This window comes from Rhinoraja longicauda, chromosome 18, assembly GCF_053455715.1.
Source record: "Rhinoraja longicauda isolate Sanriku21f chromosome 18, sRhiLon1.1, whole genome shotgun sequence".
Taxonomy (NCBI): domain Eukaryota; kingdom Metazoa; phylum Chordata; class Chondrichthyes; order Rajiformes; family Arhynchobatidae; genus Rhinoraja; species Rhinoraja longicauda.
Genome location: NC_135970.1, coordinates 2,511,635 through 2,532,671, shown reverse-complemented (window position 1 = coordinate 2,532,671; position 21,037 = coordinate 2,511,635). Strand labels below are relative to the sequence as shown.

Sequence of the window (21,037 nt, the reverse complement as noted above, 5' to 3'; positions counted from 1 at the left end):
CCCCCACCCATCCCACCAACACCATCATCAAGTTCGCGGATGACACGACTGTGGTTGGACTCATCTCAGAAGGAGATGAGACAGCCTATAGGGATGAAATCCAAAGGCTGGCAGCATGGTGTTCAGTGAACAATCTGGTCCTGAACTCCTCCAAAACAAAGGAACTTATAATTGACTTTAGAAAAACCAGTGTAGATTACGACCCACTCTACATCAATGGGGTCTGTGTGGAAAGGGTACCAGCTTTCAGGTTCCTGGGTGCGCACATCGCAGAGGATCTTACCTGGTCTACCAACACCATCACCACAGTAAAGAAGGCACAGCAGAGACTCCACTTCCTGAGGATCCTCAGGAAAACCAACCTGCAGGAGAAGCTCATGTTGTCCTTCTATCGCTGCTCCATCGAGAGTGTGCTGGCATACTGTATAACCACATGGTATGCCAGCTGCTCAGAAAAGGACAGGAAGGCCCTTCAGAGGGTCATCACGACGGCCCAGAAGATCATCGGCTGCTCACTGCCCTCCCTGGAGCACCTGTTCAGCCTACGCTGCCTCAGTAGAGCAGGCAAAATAATAAAAGATCCATCTCACCCCGGCCACCGTCTGTTTGTTCATCTGCCCTCTGGTCGACGTTTCAGGTTGATCAAATCCCGAACAAACAGACTTAAGAACAGTTTTTACCCCAGGGCCATACGAGAACTGAACACTACCTTTGCACTAGGCAACACCGTTAAAAAATCTTGTACTTAATATAATTGTATTTAATTGTATTTATGTATTTATTTGTTTTTGCATTTATTGCATATATGTTTGTACGCACCGTCAGGATTGGCTATTTTTTAATTTCGTTGTACTCGTTGCAATGACAATAAATGAATATTATTATTATTATTATTATTATTATTATAAATAAAAACTCGGTGGTCTCGAAAACGGCAAATCTACGTTCTCGTGATAAAAGGCACTCACGATGTTGCACATATGTTTGGCAATAAATGATCAACTACTATGCGGAATGCCACATCTTGGTAGGTGCTGCCAAGAAATATCTAAGTGCCAACTTTCCATAAATCCTGCTTCGCAGATCCAAGAAAATAAGTTTAAAGGCAAAACTCTGACAAACAATTGCAAATTGGATTGGAATTTCAATGATTCCCAAAGCCACAGTTCCAGGCAAAGTAATCTTCAGTTTAAATTTTGGTTTTGAGCTGCAAGCAGATAATGTAAATAGTCAAGAGTCAAGAGTCCTTTTTTTAGTTTAGTTTAGTTTAGAGATACAGCGCGGAAACAGGCCCTTCGGCCCACCGAGTCCACACCGACCAGCGATCCCCGTTACACTATCACCATCCTGCACACATGGAACAATTTACAATCTTTACTGTAAACCAATTAATCTACAAACATGTTTGTCTTTGGAGTGTGGGAGGAAACCGGAGCACCCGGAGAAAACCCACGAGGTCACAGGGAGAACGTATAAATTCTGTACAGCCAGCACCCGGGGTGAGGATGGAACCCGGGTCTCTAGCGCTGTGAGGCAGTAACTCTACCGCTGCGCCACCGTGTCGCCCTGTGGCATAGGCCCCGAAACAGAACAATGACATTCATACTTGCAACAGCACAAGTATGTAAATACAGTGCTCTGTAAAACCTATAATAAACAACATATCTGAAACAAACCAAACAGACAAATAAGTAAATACAGGGGAATGGTCTGGTTTACTACAATATTTTTCTCCATCATTGGATGGTAACTGGATAGTGCAGTGATCACTAACACTCCAAGCTGTTTCGTTTCATAATGATGTTCCTAGATTTGTCTTTCTGTTTGAGTGGCTACCACTCATTATCTACCTGCACTAATGATTGCCTTCACATTTCTCAAATACTTAGTAAGTGGAAGAGGCAGAGAGGATGATTTTTGAAAGGTCTACGAGGGTTTTGACGACAAGGTTTGGTTAATGTAGACTTATTGCTTGTAAACTCTCAGCATTGAAGGGGAATTAGCAAACCTAGACGTTCTGGAGTCACAGAGTCATACTGCACGGTAACAGGCCCCTCAGACACACCCATCCCTGCCGACCAAGAAGCCCCATCAAAGCTGTCCCCAATTGCCCGCATTTGGACCCTATCTCTAAAATAGTGGGGGGGGGGCAGGACAAAACTTGGCAAGTGATATGTGGATATAGGCGAGAGGGGAGTTTGGCAGATGGGTGGACAATAGGGTTGCCAACTTCCTCACTGCCAAATAAGGGACAAGGTGACATCACCGCCACGTGAATCCTAGTGGACGAAGGCCAGAGATGAAAAGGAGACAAAGCGGTGTCAGATTCGGAGAGAAAGGGAGTGAAATGTGAAGCCGGAGGGAGGGTGAGAGGTTTGAAGCGGTCAGGAGAGGGGGGGGGGGGGGGGGGGTGGAAGAGGGGAGGCAGGGTACCGGGGGAAATCGGTATGCATTGGGGTAGGGGCAAAGAAAAAAGTGAAGGGGGGGTGTGGTGATGTGCTCTAAAGCTGGAGAAATCAATGTTCATGCCATTGCCTGACCTGCTGAATTCCTCCAGCACTTTGTGATTTACTCAAGGGTCCAGCATCTGCAGTTCCATGTATCTCCTTGTTGGGATTTTTACACCGTAGTTTCTTTCTGTAACTAGTTAATTCTTGTGAAAATCTAGCTTGCAGGAAATAAGGATTTGGGTATCATTAGGGCGATATCCTTCAGGATTCAGGCATGTGGAAAAACAACTCAAAACAAAGGAACTAGAAGTGTATTCTTTACTCGAATGTTGTTGTCCCACTTTCTCATCCACTCCCTATACATTAAGGGGCAATTCACAGAGGGCCAATTAACCTACAAATCCGCACGTCTTTGGGATGTGGGAGGAAACAAGAGCACCCATAGGAAAGCCACACGGTCGCAGGGAGAACGTGCAAACTCCACACAGACAGCACCCGAGGCCAGGATGGAACCGAGGTTTCTGGTGCTCTGAGGAAGCGGCTCTTCCCGCTGCACCACCCTTAGGCAACATGGCACAGATCAGCAGGTCTCTGGCAAGTCTTGCTCGTAAACATTTGCAACTTTTAAAAGTGTGTGAGGATGCGGTTTGTGAGTATACTCCAGCGTTGGTCAGCCACACCGCACAGGCCTCCCTGATCTTCTGCCTTTTATCCCTTTCATGGAAGTCCCACCGCTGGCCACAAAATGTGGTTTGACTTTTAATAACTTTAAATATCAGAACATCTGTAGGCCCAAATGCTGCCACATTTCCTGGAGCTACAGGAGCACAGTCCCAGCCCTCTTATTGCTCAGCAGCCAAATGTCCATCCCAAGAGACACGAGGAACTGCAGATGCTGGTTTACACACAAAAAGGCACAAAGTGCTGGAGTAACTCAGTGAGTCAGGTAGCATCTGTGGAGAAAATGGACAGGCGACGTTTTGGGGTCAGGACCCTTCTTCAGACTCTCGGGGGAACAAGGGGGTTAGTTGAACTTTTGGGTCATAGAACTAGTGTGAATGGGAGATGGATGGTCGGCGTGGACTCGGTGGAATGAAGGACCTGATGAAGGGACCCATTCCTTTCCTGCGGAGTTTCTGCCTGTCCCACTGAGTCACATTCGGTGTGAACCCAGCATCTGCAGTTCCTTCTTACAATCGAGTTTAGTTTAGATTAGTTAAGAGATGCAGTGTGGAAACAGGCCCTTCGGCCCACCGAGTCTGCGCCAACCAGCAATCACCCCTCCCACTAGTTCTATCCTACACAAACAATACAGGCAATTTTCATTTTTACGGAAGCCAATTAACCTAGAAACCTGCTCATGTTTAGAATATGGGAGGAAACCACGTGGTCAGAGGGAGAACGTACAAACTCCGTACAGACAGCACTCGTGGTCAGGACTGAGCCGGGTCTCTAGCGCTGTAAGGCAGCAACTCTACCGCTGAGCCACCTTGCTGCCGCTGTGACTCATTCGTCTGCTGTAAAACTAACAGCAACTACACAAACTAGAGTGAGAAAACATGCATTACAATTGATGAAGGTTACCAAGTTTCTGATACGCTCTTTAGAGGAATCACATTCACAAGTTATTGTAGTAGAATTCGGCCCATCGAGTCCACTCCGCCATTCAATCATGGCTGATCTCTGCCTCCTAATCCCATTCTCCTGCCTTCTCCCCATAACCCTTGACATCTGTTCTAGTCAAGAATTTGTCTCTCTCTGCCTAAAAAATATCCACTGACTTGGATGTGGGTCAAATGCGGGCAAATGCGACCAGCTTGGATGGAGCATCTTGGTCTACGTGGAAGAGTTGTGCTGAAGGGCCTGTTTCCATGCCCTATGACTCTTGGGCTCTACGGTACTTTTGAATGGATGAATTGGAGATAACAGTGCGGACTTACTACTGATGTGCGGACTTACTTATGATGTTTAGTTTAGAGATAGGCGCGGAAACAGGCCCTTCGGCCCACCGGGTCCGCACCGACTAGCGATCCCCGCACTTTAACACTACCCTTCACCAACTCGGGACAATTGTTACATTTACCCAGTCAATTAACCTACAAATCTGTACGTCTTTGGAGTGTGGGAGGAAACCGAAGATCTCGGAGAAATCCCATGCAGGTCACGGGGAGAACGTACAAACTCCCCTTAGTCGGGATGGAACCCAGGTCTCCGGCGCTGCATTCGCTGTAAGGCAGCAACTCTAATGCTGCCCCACCCTGACCGCCCAATGTTGGGGGTGCAGATTTAACTTCCAAATTACTTCAGTGTCTGAGCTAATGTTTGTGTTTATTAAACTAATCTGTTATTTCACTCCACATATTAATGACATTTGAAGAATGAGTTGCTTTTTTTTCCCACAGTGCCATAATGTCCCTGGTTTTCTTAAAGAGGTTAAATATACAGTCGGTTAATATCCTTTCCCAGTAAATCAATGTTCAGTATTAATGTGCTTTCTTTAAACCCTACTAACCCTAAAAGCTCTGCAAATGAAAGGAAACCTAATGACTGAGGTTATGAGCTCTCTTACATTTTTCAAGAGATTCAGTAAAACTGTGTATTCTTGCAATGAGACAGAACAGAACACTTTTAATGCATTTTGTTCCAAAAAAAAAGTTATTGGTATAAAAGGGGTCTCGAAAAGTTTACTTTGAAAACGAGGCCAGAGGTCCGAAATGTTTATGCTTGTTGTGCTTCATCCATCCTCGCGACTACATAAAGTCTATGTTCCAACAATATAAGACTCCTTTCATTCTTATTGTGACATGGATGATCATGAAAATACGCAAACTCATTATTTTTACCCTCGTTTTGTGCAAAGTAAGGGCGCAGAGTTCTACAGTAGGGTCACCAACTGTCCGCATTAGCCAAGACATCCCGTATTTTGGGCAAAATTGGTTTGTCCCGCACGGGACCGCCCTTGTCCCGTATTAGGCCCGTGGGGCGCTGTAGGCCTGGACACTGTAGGCCTGGACACGTAGGCCCAGATGCTGTAGGTCCAGACAGTGTAGGTCCGGACAGCATAGGTCCGCACACTGTAGGCCGGGGGTTCCGCTGTAGGCCCAGACAGTGTAGGTGCTGCTTAATGGAGGTTGCATAGCAACCCGCCTCCTGGTCCGGGCGGCCACCATTGGTGGAGTGGGAGCAGGTGGCCGCTGGCTGGGTGAGGTCACGTGGGGCACAGGGTGGTGACGTCACCTTGTCCCGTATTTGGGAGTGAGATAGTTGGCACTCCTAGCACAAACCCTGCCTCTTCAACCATCTCCACCGATACATCCCATCTCCACCATGTTTTTCCCCCTTTATGCTGGCTAATTCCATGCTCCTGGACTGCCATCTGTGCAGTTTGGTTTAGTTTAGTTTAGTTTACGGATACAGGCCCTTCGGCCCACCGAGTCCGCGCCGGCCAGCGATCCCCGCACATTAACACAAGCCTACACACACCCAAGCCAATTAACTTATATACCTGTACATCTTTGTAGTGTGGGAGGAAACGGAAGATCTCGGAGAAAACCCACGCAGATCACGGGGAGAACGTACAAACTCCGTACAGACAGCACCCTTAGTCGGGATGGAACCCGGGTCTCTGGCGCTGCAAGCACTGTAAGGCAGCAACTCTCCCACTTAGTGATGAATGGAAGGTGGTGGATGTCAGATGCAATCAGGTTGAGGTGCTGCTGCTACTCAGAGTGGCTAGAATGTTGCAGTCCCTGCAAAATGCCACCATGGCCACACTCTCATTGCATTCCTGCCATTGGTGGCGCAGCGGTAGAGTTGCTGCCTTGCAGTGAATGCAGCGCCGGAGACTCGGGTTCGATCCCGACTACGGGTGCTGTCTGTACAGAGTTTGTACGTTCTCCCCGTGACCCGCGTGGGTTTTTTGTCTGAGATTTTCAGTTTCCTCCCACACTCCAAAGACATACAGGTTTGTAGGTAAATTGGCTTGGTGTATGTGTAAATTGTCCTTAGTGGGTGAAGGATAGTGTTAGTGTGCGGGGATCGCTGGTCGATGCGGACCCGGTGGGCCGAAGGGCCTGTTTCTGCGCTGTATCTCTAAAGTAAACCAATCAGGAAGGAGGTACAGGAGTCTGAAAACCATGATCTCCTGTTTCAGGATCAGCTTCTTCCCAAACCTGGATTGGTGGGACTCGTGGTGATGGGGCACGTTGTTTGGTGTGGATAAGTTGGGCCGAAGGGCCAGGTTCCCCACTGAGGGTCTTGAACACGAGACGACAAACACCGAACTACATTGATTGCACTGGGGACTTGGGAGTTTTCTTGTGGTGATAATTATCTTAATTTATTGAACTTTTAAAAATTATGTTAGCGAAGAGACGTGTTATGCTGCTGCAAGAATGTCATTGTCCGGTTATTGCTACAGATGAATAATTAAACACCCTCGATTCTTGATATGAATCATGCCCAGGCAGAAGAGGTTAATTTAACTTGGCATCATGTTCATGACGAACCTATCCCTGTACTGCACTGTTCCATGTATAAACAAGCAACTGATAAAGCTGGTTTACACGAAGGACACAAAGTGCTGGAGTAACTCAGCGGGTCAGGCAGCATCCCTGGAGAACATGGATAGGTGACGTTTCACAGAGTGCTGGAGTAACTCAGCGGGTCAGGCAGCATCTCTGGAGAACATGGATAGGTGACGTTTCACACAGTGCTGGAGTAACTCAGCGGGTCAGGCAGCATCCCTGGAGAACATGGATAGGTGACGTTTCACAGAGTGCTGGAGTAACTCAGCGGGTCAGGCAGTATCTCTGGAGAACATGAATAGGTGACGTTTCACAGAGTGCTGGAGTAACTCAGCGGGTCAGGCAGCATCTCTGGAGGACATGGATAGGTGAGATTTCGTGTTGGGACCCTTCCTGACTCAAAACGTCACCTATCGATGTTATACGGAGATGGTGCCTGACCCTCTGAGTTACTATAGCATTTTGTGTGCTTTTGTGACCGTAAAGTATAATAGTTTATTTAATTTTTAATATAATTATACTTATGTGATGAATTCAGACGTCGAAAATATTTCACTGAAGCAGAGTTATGAAGGGCATAAGACATTCCTGGTACGTTAATAACATTTAAAAGACATTTGGATGGGTATATGGATAGGACAGGTTGAGAGGGGTATGGGTGAAACGCGAGCAGATGGGATTAGTGTAGATGGGGCACCTTGGTCAGGATGGGCTGTTTCTAAGACCATAATAGTACTAATGAAGGTGTGAATAATATGTAAAGTATTTATACATGATTTCATTTTTGTCCCCACAGACTTGTGGCAATAGCAATGGCCCAGTTTCATTCTGTCCAGTCTGACAATAGTTATTCTCCTGAACCCAACCTCTGGACCAATCTCTCAAAGTACCTGAAGCTGCTCAAGTCCAGCCAGTCTCAGCTCGCAGCTGACAGGAGGTAGGAGTCAACAATGTATTGTATCCCTTGAGGCAGAGTCATAGAGTCATAGAGTGATACAGCGTGGAAACAGGCCTTTCGACCCAACTTGCCCACACCAGCCAACATGTCCCAGCTACACTAGTCCCACCTGCTTGCATTTGGTCCATATCCCTCCAAACCTGTCCTATCCATGTACCTGTCTAACTGTTTCTTAAACGTTGGGATAGTCCCTGCTTCAAATACCTCCTCTGGCAGCTTGTTCCATACACCCACCAGCCTTTGTGTCAAAAAGTTACCCCTCAGATTCCTATTTAATCTTTTCCCTTTCACCTTAATACTATGCTCTCTGTTCCGCGATTCCCCTACTCTGGGCAAGAGACTCTGTGCATCTACCCGATCTATTCCTCTCATGATTTTATACACCTCTATAAGATCACCCCTGATCCTCCTGCGCTCCAGGGAATAGAGACCCAGCCTACTCAAATAATGCGCTTCTTATCACATTCTCTAAAGGCAGCTGTTTTATCCGATGTGTGAACCTTTTTTAATGCCTCAAACAAGCAGCAAATAACAATCGTACAAACATTAGGGACAGAGGAAGCCAAGGTCATCGGGGCCAGCTCTGATTTGTTCTGTAGCTTTTCATAGATTTAGTATCACTTTCCCCGGACTCTTAGTCTGAAAAGGGTCTCAACATCACCTATTCCCTTTCTCCAGAGATGCTGTCTGACCCTTTGAGTTACTCCAGCATTTTGTGTCTATCTTCGGTGTAAACCAACATCTGCAGTTCCTTCCTACACATGAAAAAAAAACATTTGGACAAGTACATATAAAATAAAGGTTTAGAGAGATAAGGACCAAACATGTGCATGTGGATCCAATGTAGATGGGGCATCTTGGTTAGCATGGGCATGTTGGGCTATTCCATTTGACTATGATTGGTATGAATGGGTGATTGATGGTCGGCATAGACCTGCAGGGCCAAAGGGCCTGTTTCCATGCTGTAAGATTGTATGATTAGTATTAATGGGCGATTGATGGTCCACATAGACTTGCTGGGCAGAAGCGTCTATTTCCATGTTGTAATACTATGATTAGTATAAATGGGCTATTAATGGTCAGCATTAGGGTTGCCAACTGTCCCGTATTAGCCGGGACGTCCCGTATTTTGGGCTAAATTGGTTTGTCCTGTACGGGACCACCCATGTCCCGTATTAGGCCCAGGAGGCGCTGTAGGCCTGGATGCTGTAGGCCCGGACACTGTGGGCCCAGTTGATGCTGTAGGCCCGGATGCTGTAGGCCCGGATGCTGTAGGCCCGGACGCTGTAGGCCCGGACACTGTGGGCCCAGGGGGCGCTGTACCCCCGGATGCTGTAGGCCCGGATGCTGTAGGCCCGGACGCTGTAGGCCCGGACACTGTAGGTCGGGACAGTGTAGGTCCAGAGGCCCGGGCGCTGCCTAGCGGAGGTTGCCTAGCAACCCGCCTCCCAGCCTGGACGGCCGCCATTGGTGAAGCGGGAGCACGTGGCCGCTGGCTGGGCGAGGTCACGTGGGGCGCGGGGTGGTGACGTCACCTTGTCCGTATTTGGGAGTGAGGAAGTTGGCAACCATTCTTGGTGGGCCGAAGGACCTGTTTACATGCTGTAAGACCCTATGATTAGTATAAATCATATCATATCATATATATACAGCCGGAAACAGGCCTTTTCGGCCCTCCAAGTCCGTGCCGCCCAGTGATCCCCGTACATTAACACTATCCTACACCCACTAGGGACAATTTTTTTTTTAAACATTTACCCAGCCAATTAACCTACATACCTGTACGTCTTTGGAGTGTGGGAGGAAACCGAAGATCTCGGAGAAAACCCACGCAGGTCACGGGGAGAACGTACAAACTCCTTACAGTGCAGCACCCGTAGTCAGGATTGAACCTGTGTCTCCGGCGCTGCTTTCGCTGTAAAGCAGCAACTCTACCGCTGCGCTACCGTGCCGCCCAAATGGTCGATCGATGGTCAGCATAGATGGTTGTCAAAGGGCCTGTTTCTGTGCTTTATAATAATAATAATAATAATAAGCATTTATTTTATATAGCGCCTTATCAGGTGCTCAAAGCGCTTTACATAAACAATCAAACATAAAAACAAACAGACAAACTATCCTAACGGAGAAGCGGCGAATAAACAACGCCAGCGTCCTCTCACGTCAGGGTCCGGCAGTAGACAACAAAAAGCACAGGACACACAGATACAATTTTCACACAATTTTTACACAATTTTTACACAAACAGCCATCACAGTGATTGCTCTAGGCACACCCTCACTGTGATAGAAGGCAAAGTCTTATCTCCTCCTGATTTCTTCTCCCGTGGTGCCACGAGGTATGATTAGTATAAATGAGTGATTGATGGTTGGCATAGACTCGATGGGCCGAAGGGCGTGTTCCCATGCTGCATCTCTCTATGATGGTGCATCAGCCTTTTATTTACACTTATAATATTTGTGCCACCATCTGATTGAAATCAGGCCTGTGCAGTAACTGTGGTCTGTTTTATGTCAGTGGACAGAATAAGCTGGTATTGATTTATATATTAGTTTCTACTTGGTGTTTGATCATGTGCTGCTGCCTTCACACAGTGACTTCTGATCATCACATTATATATGTCCACAGTAAAACCCAACCTGTGATATCTCACTTTAACATATCAGAGCTGATCTCTTTTATGTGTGCTGGTTAAACTGAAGGAAGACCACCAAGCAGTTGCAAGGACATAGCGGCTGAATACTTTAGCCCTGGAAATAATCAAAGTGGAAAGGCTAAAACAATGCAGAAACATTTAGTTTAACTAGTTTTACTTTTAGGTTTAGTTTTAGAGAGACAGCGCGGAAACATGCCCTTCGACCCACCGCGTCCGCGCCGACCAGCGATCCCCGCACATTCACACTATTCTACACACACTAGGGACAATTTACGCTCATACCAAGCCAATTTACCTACAAATATGTACGTCTTTGGAGTGTGGGAGGAAACCGAAGATCTCAGAGAAAACCCACGCAGGTCACGGGGAGAACGTACAAACTCCGTACAGACAGCACCCGTAGTCGGGATGGAACCCGGGTCTCCGGCGCTGCATTCGCTGTAAGGCAGCAACTCTACCGTTGTGCCCAACTATATGAAAGGAATAAAGCAAGATCCGGAATAGGACAACAAAGTAAGCTAAAATGAATGCAGCGGAAACAAAACATGGGGAAAAATAATTGAAACTAGACCAAGTGGACCCAAACCTCTCCTGCATTGGTGCATCTCCCTGTCCTCCCCCATCCCCTCTCTCCTCAACCCCCCCTCCCCTCTCCCTTCTCCCCCACTCCCCCTTCCCCCTCCCTCCCTCCTCCCCTCCCCCTCCCCTCCTTTTAAACTTTAAAAAGTGAATAACTTTAAAAATGTAACAGCGATTTCAATGAAACTACTTGCATTATCACTAAAGTGACAACGGTGAGTAAGGTGGGCCTAAAACTGTCACGCTATCGTGTACCGTATTGGCTGAAGTTCAGTCACAAACAAGATAACAAACGAGAGTTTTAGTATATAGATAAAGAAGGAATATCTCTTCTTTATCAGAAAGAAGAAATGTTATTTTCTTCTTTTCAGAAAGGAGAAAGAAGTAAAGAAGACATGTTTAGAGTTTAGAGATTAGTTATACAGCATGGAATCAGGCCGTTCGGCCCATCAAGTCCATCGATTACCCATTCACACTCATTCTATGTTATCTCACTTTCTCATCCACTCCCTGCACACTAGGGGCAATTTTTGCAGAGGCTAATTAACCTACAAACCCGCACGTCTTTGGGATGTGGGGAAGAAACCGGAGCACCCGGAGGAAACCCACGCTGAGTTACTCCAGCACTCTGTGAAACGTCACCTATCCATGTTCTCCAGAGATGCTGCCCGACCCGCTGAGTTACTCCAGCACTCTGTGAAACGTCACCTATCCATGTTCTCCACAGATGCTGCCTGACCCGCTGAGTTACTCCAGCACTCTGTGAAACGTCACCTATCCATGTTCTCCACAGATGCTGCCTGACCTGCTGAGTTACTCCAGCACTTTATTGCCGATCTCCTTTTACCCTACCACTGAGTCTTTCCTCGTCACTCTTCTTTCTTAAATAGTACGATCGCATTTCCCACTCTTCATTTCGTGGAACATTTCCAGAATCTGTCCAGGTTTGGATGATGATAACCAGTGCATTCACCCTCTCCACAGCTCCCTCCTTCAAAGCTCTCAGTCACCGTTCCTGGGATTGATCAGCTTTTGGGATCATTGACTTCTGCTGCACTATTCCTTGCCTGATACTTAGTTCTTCCAAAAATAGACACAACATGCTGGAGTAACTCAGCGGGTCAGGCAGCATCTCTGGAGAACATGGCTAGGTGACGTTTCACAGAGTGCTGGAGTAACTCAGCGGGTCAGGCAGCATCTCTGAAGAACATGGATAGGTGACGTTTCGGATCGGAACCCTTTAGTTTACTTTAGTTTAGTTTAGAGACACAGTGCGGAAACAGGCCCATCGGACCACCGGATCTGCGCCGATCAGCGATCCTCGCACATTAACACTATCCTACCCCCACTAGGGGCAATTTTTACATTTACCAAGCCAATTAACCTACAAACCTGTACGTCTTTGGAGTGTGGGAAGAAACCAAAGATCTCGGAGAAAACCCACGCAGGTCACAGGAAGAACGTACAAACTCCGTACAGACAGCACCCGTAGTTAGGACGGAAACCGGGTCTCCGGCGCTGCATTTGTTGTAAGGCAGCAACTCTACCGCTGCGCCACCGTGCCTTTTTCAGACTGAAATAAAGGTGGGGGGGGGGAGGTGGGGGTGGGGGGGGGGGGGGGGGACTGGAAGTGAGAAAAGGTGAGGAAATGATGAACAGCACCTCTTATTTCGCTTGGGCAGCTTAAAACCTGGCGGGATGTAAATTAATTTCTCTGATTTTGAGTAATTCCTGCATTCCCTCCACCCTCTCCCCCAAACTAAACTGAACTTTACATTCAATCAATCTGAAGAAGGGTCCCAGCCTATAATGCCATCTATCCAAGTCCTTCACAGATGCTGCCTGACCCGTTCAGTTGCTCCGGCACTTTTTGTTTTATTCGAGGTTCCAGCATCTGCAGTTCCTTGTGTCTCCAAATTAAAACCAAGAGCAGACTGCTTGATTTCATTGATTCAGTATTGGCTCAATACTAACTGAAGCTCTCAAAAACTCTGGGTGTGTACGAAAGGGCAACTTTGTGGGCTCACAGGGGTGTAATGCTGAGGCTTTGTAAGGCGCTGGTCAGACCACATTAGGAGCATTATGAGCAGTTTTGGGACCCCATCTTTGAGGAAGGATGTGCTGGCATGGGAGAGGGTCCAGCGGAGGTTTACAAGAATGATCCTGGGATTGAGTGGGTTAACGTCTGAAGAGCGTTTAACAGCACTGGGCCTGTACTCACTGGTGTTTAGAAGGATGAGGGAGGGACCTAATTGAAACTTACCAAATAGTGAAAGGCTTAGATAGAGTGAATGTGGAGAGGATGTTTCCACTAGTGGGAGAGTCTCCACACGGAGAGTGGTGAATTTGTGGAATTCTCTGCCACAGAAGGTAGTTGAGGGCAGTTCATTGGCTATATTTAAGAGGGAGTTAGATGTGGCCCTTGTGGCTAAAGGGATCAGGGGGTAAGGAGAGAAGGCAGGTACGGGATACTGAGTTGGTGCAGGCTCGAAGGGCCGAATGGCCTACTCCTGCACCTATTTTCTATGTTTCTATGTTTCTATGAGAGTCTAGGATCAGAGGGCACAATAAAAAGGTGAGCCTTTAGAAAGAAGATGAAGAGGAATGTCTTTAGCCAGAGTATGGTGAATGTGTGAACTTCCTTGCCACAGACGGCTGTTGAGGCTGTCAATGGATATTACTATGGCACAGATGGACAGATTCTTGATTAGTACGGGCGTCAGGGGATATGGGGAGAAGGCTGTAGGATGGGGTTGAAAGGGAAAGATAGATCAGCCATGATTGAATGGTGGACTAGACTCGATGGGACAAATGGCCTCATTCTGCTCCTATGTCTTGTGAACTTATGAATCCCATAAGGAATGCAAGCGAAACACTTTTTAGTCAAAGCTTCCACACTAAGGTTGCCAACTGTCCCATATTAGCCGGGACAATCCGTATTTTGGGATAAATTTGTTTGTCCCATACGGGACCACCCTTGTCCCGTATTAGGCCCAGGGGGCCACTGTAGGCCCAGACAGTGTAAGCTAACGGAGTGTGTTGGGGGAGCGGGGTCGAGTATGTTCACCTAACAGAGCGATCCCCCTCCCGGCCCGGGCGGCCACCATTGGTGGAGCGGGAGCATGTGGCTGCTGGCTGGGTGAGGTCACGTGGGGCACGGGGCGGTGACGTCACCTTGTCCCGTATTTGGAAGTGAGGAATTTGGCAACCCTATTTCACACACAATGGTGTCATTGTTCTTCCAAGCAGTGATACCTCTGGTCTGACAGTGCGAGTCTGGGTAACCTGCCCTCAGCACTGAGGCCTCTGGCCTGACAGTGCGAGTCTGGGTAACTTGCCCTCAAAATACCAGTTGCATCCCTTGTCGACTTGAAGCGAGAGGGTAAAGATCTTCTTTCCCAATTCACGTTACATATAATCAGATGGTGAACAATTAGTGAGCGCATACTTAATGAACACTTTCTTCCAATGCAATTCACATTTCAAATTGACACTGAGAGTGTTGGAGCTTTGCACTAATGGGTGCTTCTTGCAATCTTACTATATTCCTTGTTGGATGAGCCACCTTTTGTGATAATTACTATGGGTTCACTGTACCCTGTTGTATAACAAATTGTGGTAACTACTCACCACAGACCATGGGGTAAACTCATGGGGTACAATTGCAGAGTCACCAGCTCCAGAACTGGCAAGCACTAGTGTTGGCAAACTGGTGTATTATCTGTTTCTAATCTGACCCTGGAACCCAAAGTTTGAACTGAAGGCTCCTACAGTTCTGGGTCAGTTTATTACATTGGAATAAAACATCACATTGGAAACACCTCCGCTCAGTCCGCCTAAACCTACCTGATCTCCTGGCTGCTCAGCACTTTAACTCCCCTTCCCATTACCACAATGACCTTTCTGTCCCTGGCTTCCTCCATTGTCAGAGTGAGGCCCAGTGCAAATTGGAGGAACAGCACCTCATATTTTGCTTGGGCAACTTACACCCCAGCGGTATGAACATTGACTTCTCTATCTTCACGTAACCCTTGCTTCCCCTCTCTCTCCATCCCTCCCCCATCTTAGTTCTCCGACCAGTCTGACTGTCCGCCTGATTACATTTTATCTTTGTGTGCTGCGTTGTCACCTTCCCCGAGCTAACAATGATCTATTCTACATTTTCCTTGAACTACGTCCCCTTTGATCTCTCGTTTTCACACCTTACACTTCCATATCTCAGTGTGTACCTCTCCCCTGATTCTCAGTCGGCACGGTGGCGCAGCGGCAGTTGCTGCCTTACAGCGAATGCAGCGCCGGAGACTCAGGTTCGATCCTGACTACGGGTGCTGTCTGTACGGAGTTTGTACGTTCTCCCCGTGACCTGCGTGGGTTTTCTCCGAGATCTTCGGTTTCCTCCCACACTCCAAAGACGTACAGGTTTGTAGGTGAATTGGCTGGGCAAATATAAAAATTGTCCCCAGTGGGTGTAGGATAGTGTTAGTGTGCAGGGATCGCTGGTCGGCGCGGACCGGGTGGGCCGTAGGGCCTGTTTCCGCGCTGTATCTCTAAATCTAAAAAAAATCTAAAACAAATCTAAAAATCTCAGTCTGAAGAAGGGTCTCGACCCAAAACATCAGCCATTCCTTCTCTGCAGAGATGCTGCCTGTCCCGCTGAGTTACTCCAGCATTTTGGGATACCTTCGATTTGTACCAGCATCTGCAGTTATTTTCTTACGCTGAGTTACTCCAGCATTTTGTGTCTATTTTCGGTGTAAACCAGCATCTGCTCCAGTGCTGACTGACCATTTGAACTTTGCCAACATCGATGGTCAATTTATGCCCCACATAAGTTTGTCACATTTTGATGGGAAGAAGCTGCTTTTGAACCTTAGAAGTTAGACACAAAATGCTGGAGTAACTCAGCGGGACAGGCAGCATCTCTGGAGAGAAGGAACGGGTCATGGTTTTCAAACTCCCGTATCTTCTTCCTGAGTGAAATGTCAGATTGAATGGCATTACTAAACTAAACAGGGCTCCAGAACGTTGACATGCAGATTGAGCACATTAATGTCACCGTGCACTCTTGGATTTTGATGAATATTGATGTTCGATGAATATTAATTTCTCTAAAATCAAGTAACCCTTGCATCCCCCCCCCTCTCCATCCCTCCCCCACCCAAGTCGTACTGACTTCAAAGTCGTCTTGTTAAGTCTCATTGTCTGTAACTCGTTTTCACCTCGGCCACTGCTAACAATGGCCTGCTTCCTTTAGAATCGTCACTCTTTTGCATATCTTTCATTCATTTGTTTTACATCTCTCCATAATCACCGTCTATATCTCCAATGATAGTCTCGACCCGAAACATCACCTATTCCCTTTTTCAGGAGATGTTGCCTGACCCGCTGAGTTACTCCAGCATTTTGTGTCTATCTTCGGTTTAAACCAGCATCTGCACTTCCTTCCTACACTCTTGGATGTTATGTTCCTGGCAGTGGTGGCTGACTATTTTTATAAACCGTCTGGTTTATAAATGCTGGAGTAACTCAGCGGGACAGGCAGCATCTCTGGAGAGAAGGGATGGGTGACGGTTTGGGTCGAGACCCTTCATCAGACTTCTTTAGAAGCAGAAGTGATGTGTTCCAAATTTAAAAATAGCTTTTTTTTATGGTTCAATACATTTTACATCTGCATTGCACTTTTGAGCAGCAGTAAATGCTTGTATTGAAATCTCCTTTGAAATTTCTGAGCTGTGGAAACTACAATGGCCGCATTGCACTCTGAGACATGTTGAACATCCGACAGTTGCGCAGGAACAGGAGTGACTATGGAATGCTTTTGAGGCAGTGGTGGAACACTTTAGGCAGTGTTTTATCTTTGAAACAATCTTCAGATGAAACCTTCATCCTCATATCTCAGGCTTCTGCAGCCCTGCCACTGATCTCAGTCTGTTCTCAGTAGCCTCACTGAACTGTCAAAAACCACACTCTCTTTCATTTGAGCCATTATTGTACCTGGGTTTACACACACAAACATAGTGATACTGACAGAGGACAAGATCACCTGTTCCACACACGCCTAAACTGTTCATGAAAGTGAAGATAGACACAAAAAGCTGGAGTAACTCAGCGGCTCAGGCAGCATCTCTGGAGAGAAGGAATAGGTGACGTATCGGGTCGAGACCCTTACTCTTCATAGTCTCGACCCGAACCGTCACCCATTCCCTCTCTCCAGAGATGCTGCCTGACCCGCTGAGCTACTCCAGATTTTTGTGTCTATCTTTGGATGAAACCTGCATCTGCAGTTCCTACACATGAAAGTGATGAGGTGGCTGAGCCTTGAATTCCGATTACCGTGAAAGGAATGCTTGTGAAAGTTATTTATCCACCCTTCGTTCAAGAGACTAGTCAAGAGTGTTTCATTGTCATATGTCTCAAACAGAACAATGACATTCACACTTGCAGCAGCTCAACAGTTTGTAAACCAAGTCTCTGTAAACAATATAATAAACAAAACGTTTATATTACACCAACACACGCACACACACAGACATATATATATATAAATACACCGATCAGCCAAAACATTATGACCACTGACAGGTGAAGTGAATAACATTGATTATCTTGTTACAATGGCACCTGTCAAGGGGTGGGATATATTAGGCAACAAGTGAACAGTCAGTTCTTGAAGTCGATGTGTTGGATGCAGGAGAAATGGGCAGGAGTAAAGACCTGAGCGGCTTTGACAAGGGCCAAATTGTTATGGCCAGACGACTGGGTCAGAGAATTTCTGAAACAGCAAGGCTTGTCAGCAGTGGTGAGTACCTACCGACAGTGGTCCGAGGACAGACAAACCACAAACCGGCGACAGGGTGTTGGGCGCCCAAGGCTCATCGATGCGCGAGGGCAACAAAGGCTATCCTGTCTGGTCCAAACCGACAGAACGTCTACTGTGGCACAAGTCACAGAAAATGTTAATGGTGGTCATGGGAGGAATGTGTCACAATACACGGAGCATCGCACCCTGCTGCGTATGGGGCTGCACACGGAGGACCAACAGCATATTAGGCAGGTGGTCATAATGTTTTGGCTGATGGGTGTATACACACACACACACACACACACACACACACACACACACACACACACACACACACACACACACACACACACACACACACACACACACACACACACACACACGCACACGCACACACAACAAACAAGCAAAGCATAATGGTGCAAAGTAGAGCTTATTTGGAGGTTGTAGTGTTTCCCCACATCATGCCAGTGAATATTTCAATCTTTCTCACACCACTTGTCAGGACTTCCTCAATGCACTGAGAATACAGAACAGCACAGAGTGCAGGTCAGGAACATTTGGCCATAATATCTGTGCCGAACACGATGTATGTCGTATGTTGAAAGGCTGGAGCGATTGGGCTTGTATACACTGGAATTTAGAAGGATGAGGGGGGATCTTATTGAAACATATAAGATAATTAGGGGATTGGACACATTAGAGGCAGATAACATGTTCCCAATGTTGGGGGAGTCCAGAACAAGGGGCCACAGTTTGAGAATAAGGGGTAGGCCATTTAGAACGGAGATGAGGAAGAACTTTTTCAGTCAGAGGGTGGTGAAGGTGTGGAATTCTCTGCCTCAGAAGGCAGTGGAGGCCAGTACGTTGGATGCTTTCAAGAGAGAGCTGGATAGAGCTCTTAAGGATAGCGGAGTGAGGGGGTATGGGGAGAAGGCAGGAATGGGGTACTGATTGAGAGTGATCAGCCATGATCGCATTGAATGGCGGTGCTGGCTCGAAGGGCTGAATGGCCTACTCCTGCACCTATTGTCTATTGTCTATTGATGCCAACTCTGATCTGTCTGCATGTAATTTCTATCCCTCGATTCCCCGCCTATCCAAAAGCCTCTTAAACAGCATTATTGCATCTGCCTCCACTACCACCCCTGGCATCGTGTTCCAGGCACTGTAAAAAAACATGTCCCACACATTAAACTTTGCCCCTCTAACCTTAAAGCTGCAAATGCCCTCTAGTGCTTCACATTATTACCCTGGAGGGAAAGGCTCTAACTGTCTACCCTTTCTATATATGGATCTATCATTCATAATTTTACATATTTCTGACAGGTTTCCTGTCAAACTCCATTCTTTCAGAGAAAACAATTCAAGTCTGTTCGACCTCTCCTTGTAGCTCCACCTGCTAATCCAGCCAGGTGTCGTAACCCTCCGCACCTTCCCCACAGCCATCCAGATCCTTCCTATAACAGAGTGCCATCATGCACTGTTATAGGCACCCAGTATTACTGTTATTAATTTATTGCATTATTGATTATTGTCTATTTATTTATGTTGTTGCATTAATGGGCAAGTTAAACTCAGCAAGTTAAACCCCCTTATATCAAAAATCTTCTAACCCACCACTCTATCTCCAGGTCCCTCAGGTCGGCCGACTTGGGGCTACTGACTATCCTGCGGTCTAGGCTTAAACTCAGGGGTGACCGCACTTTTGCGGTTGCAGCTCCTAGACTGTGGAACAGCATCCCTCTCCCCATCAGAACTGCCCCCTCCATCGACTCCTTTAAGTCCAGGCTCAAAACCTATTTCTACTCCCTAGCGTTTGAGGCCCTCTGAGGGGGCGCTGTGAGCTGTTTATGTATGTGCTGTTATGTTTGTGTGCCATTGTATGTTCGTTTCTTAGTACCTGAACTGATGTACAGCACTTTGGTCAACGTGGGTTGTTTCTAAATGTGCTATACAAATAAAATTGACTTGACTTGACTTGAGCAAATAAGAATGTTGTTGTTTTGTTGCCGATACACAACATGACAATTAGACATTCCTTCCTGACTCTTGAAAAATGTTGCTTAGGGTGGCACCATATGCAGCAGTAGAGTTGCTGCCTCACAGCTCCAGAGACCCGTGTTCAATCCTGACCTCGGGTGCCGTCTGAATGGAGTTTATCCATTCCCCCTGTGACAGCGTGGGTTTTTCTCCAGGTGCTCTGGTTTCCTCCCACACTCCAAATCCGCGCAGGTCTGCAGGTTGGTTGTCTTCTGTAAATTGTAGATTGTCCCCAGTGTGTGTAGGATAGTATTAGTGTGCGGGGATCGCTGGGCGGCGTGGGTCGAAATGTCTGTTTCAGTGCTGCATCTCCAAATTCTAAAGTCTAAAAGCCACAGAAACTCCTCATCCAATAGTCCCAAAGGATTTTGTGCATCCCGAAGGCAGACCAAGCCTCTGCTAATGAGACAAAGGCTGCACATCCAATTATTACCTCTTGTAGCTGGGTGCTGTGAAATGCTTTGTTTTGCCATATAACCCAGTAAATCCATATGGCAGACCTCACCTGGGCAGTACACAAGCAGTCGCCACTTGACCACCGCCGACAAAGTTACAAAAGTTCACCAAACCTTCCTTTCTACAGCCTGCCTACACACATTGCAGCAGTCCCCCCCCCCCCCCCCCCTCCCTCCCCCTCTACCGGTCCCACTTCATTCTTGGCAGCCCCTTCGTTCTCGGCAGCCCCTCAGTGGGTCTCGCAAGCACCAGAATCTCTGGCAAAGTATGGGCCAAGTTCCGGTCTGGTACGTAAATCATTCACCTTCTGGCCTGGGGCGAGCAGTGCTCTTTTTGATGGCATTGAGCCGAGCGAGCTTCTATCTCATTCTTGGCTCATCCAAATTGGGCACAAGAATTAAAGCCTTTGGCAATGGAATGGGGAAGCAATAATTGTGGGTCCCTGTTGTGAAAACGATGCACAAGTTCCTGCAAATATAGTTTGGGTGTACGTGATGCAATGTTGGTCATTTCTCGAGTATATAGCTCTCTGCAGTGGCACAGCAGTAGAGTTGCTGCCTCACAAGT

At 47.1% G+C, this 21,037-nt stretch overlaps 1 protein-coding gene across 2 annotated transcripts in view; it reads left to right on the top strand.

The window, feature by feature from the left end:
- Positions 1 to 21,037, top strand: part of LOC144602200 (ethanolamine kinase 1-like) — a 276,197-nt gene that overhangs the window by 39,557 nt on the left and 215,603 nt on the right. Inside the window, exon 3 of one of the 2 annotated variants that reach the window (XM_078414970.1) lies at positions 7,773 to 7,913. The exons of the other annotated variant lie outside the window; for it this stretch is intronic. Coding sequence (XP_078271096.1) covers positions 7,773 to 7,913 — 141 coding nt within the window. The remainder of the gene's footprint in view (positions 1 to 7,772; positions 7,914 to 21,037) is intronic. 2 annotated transcript variants of the gene reach the window in all.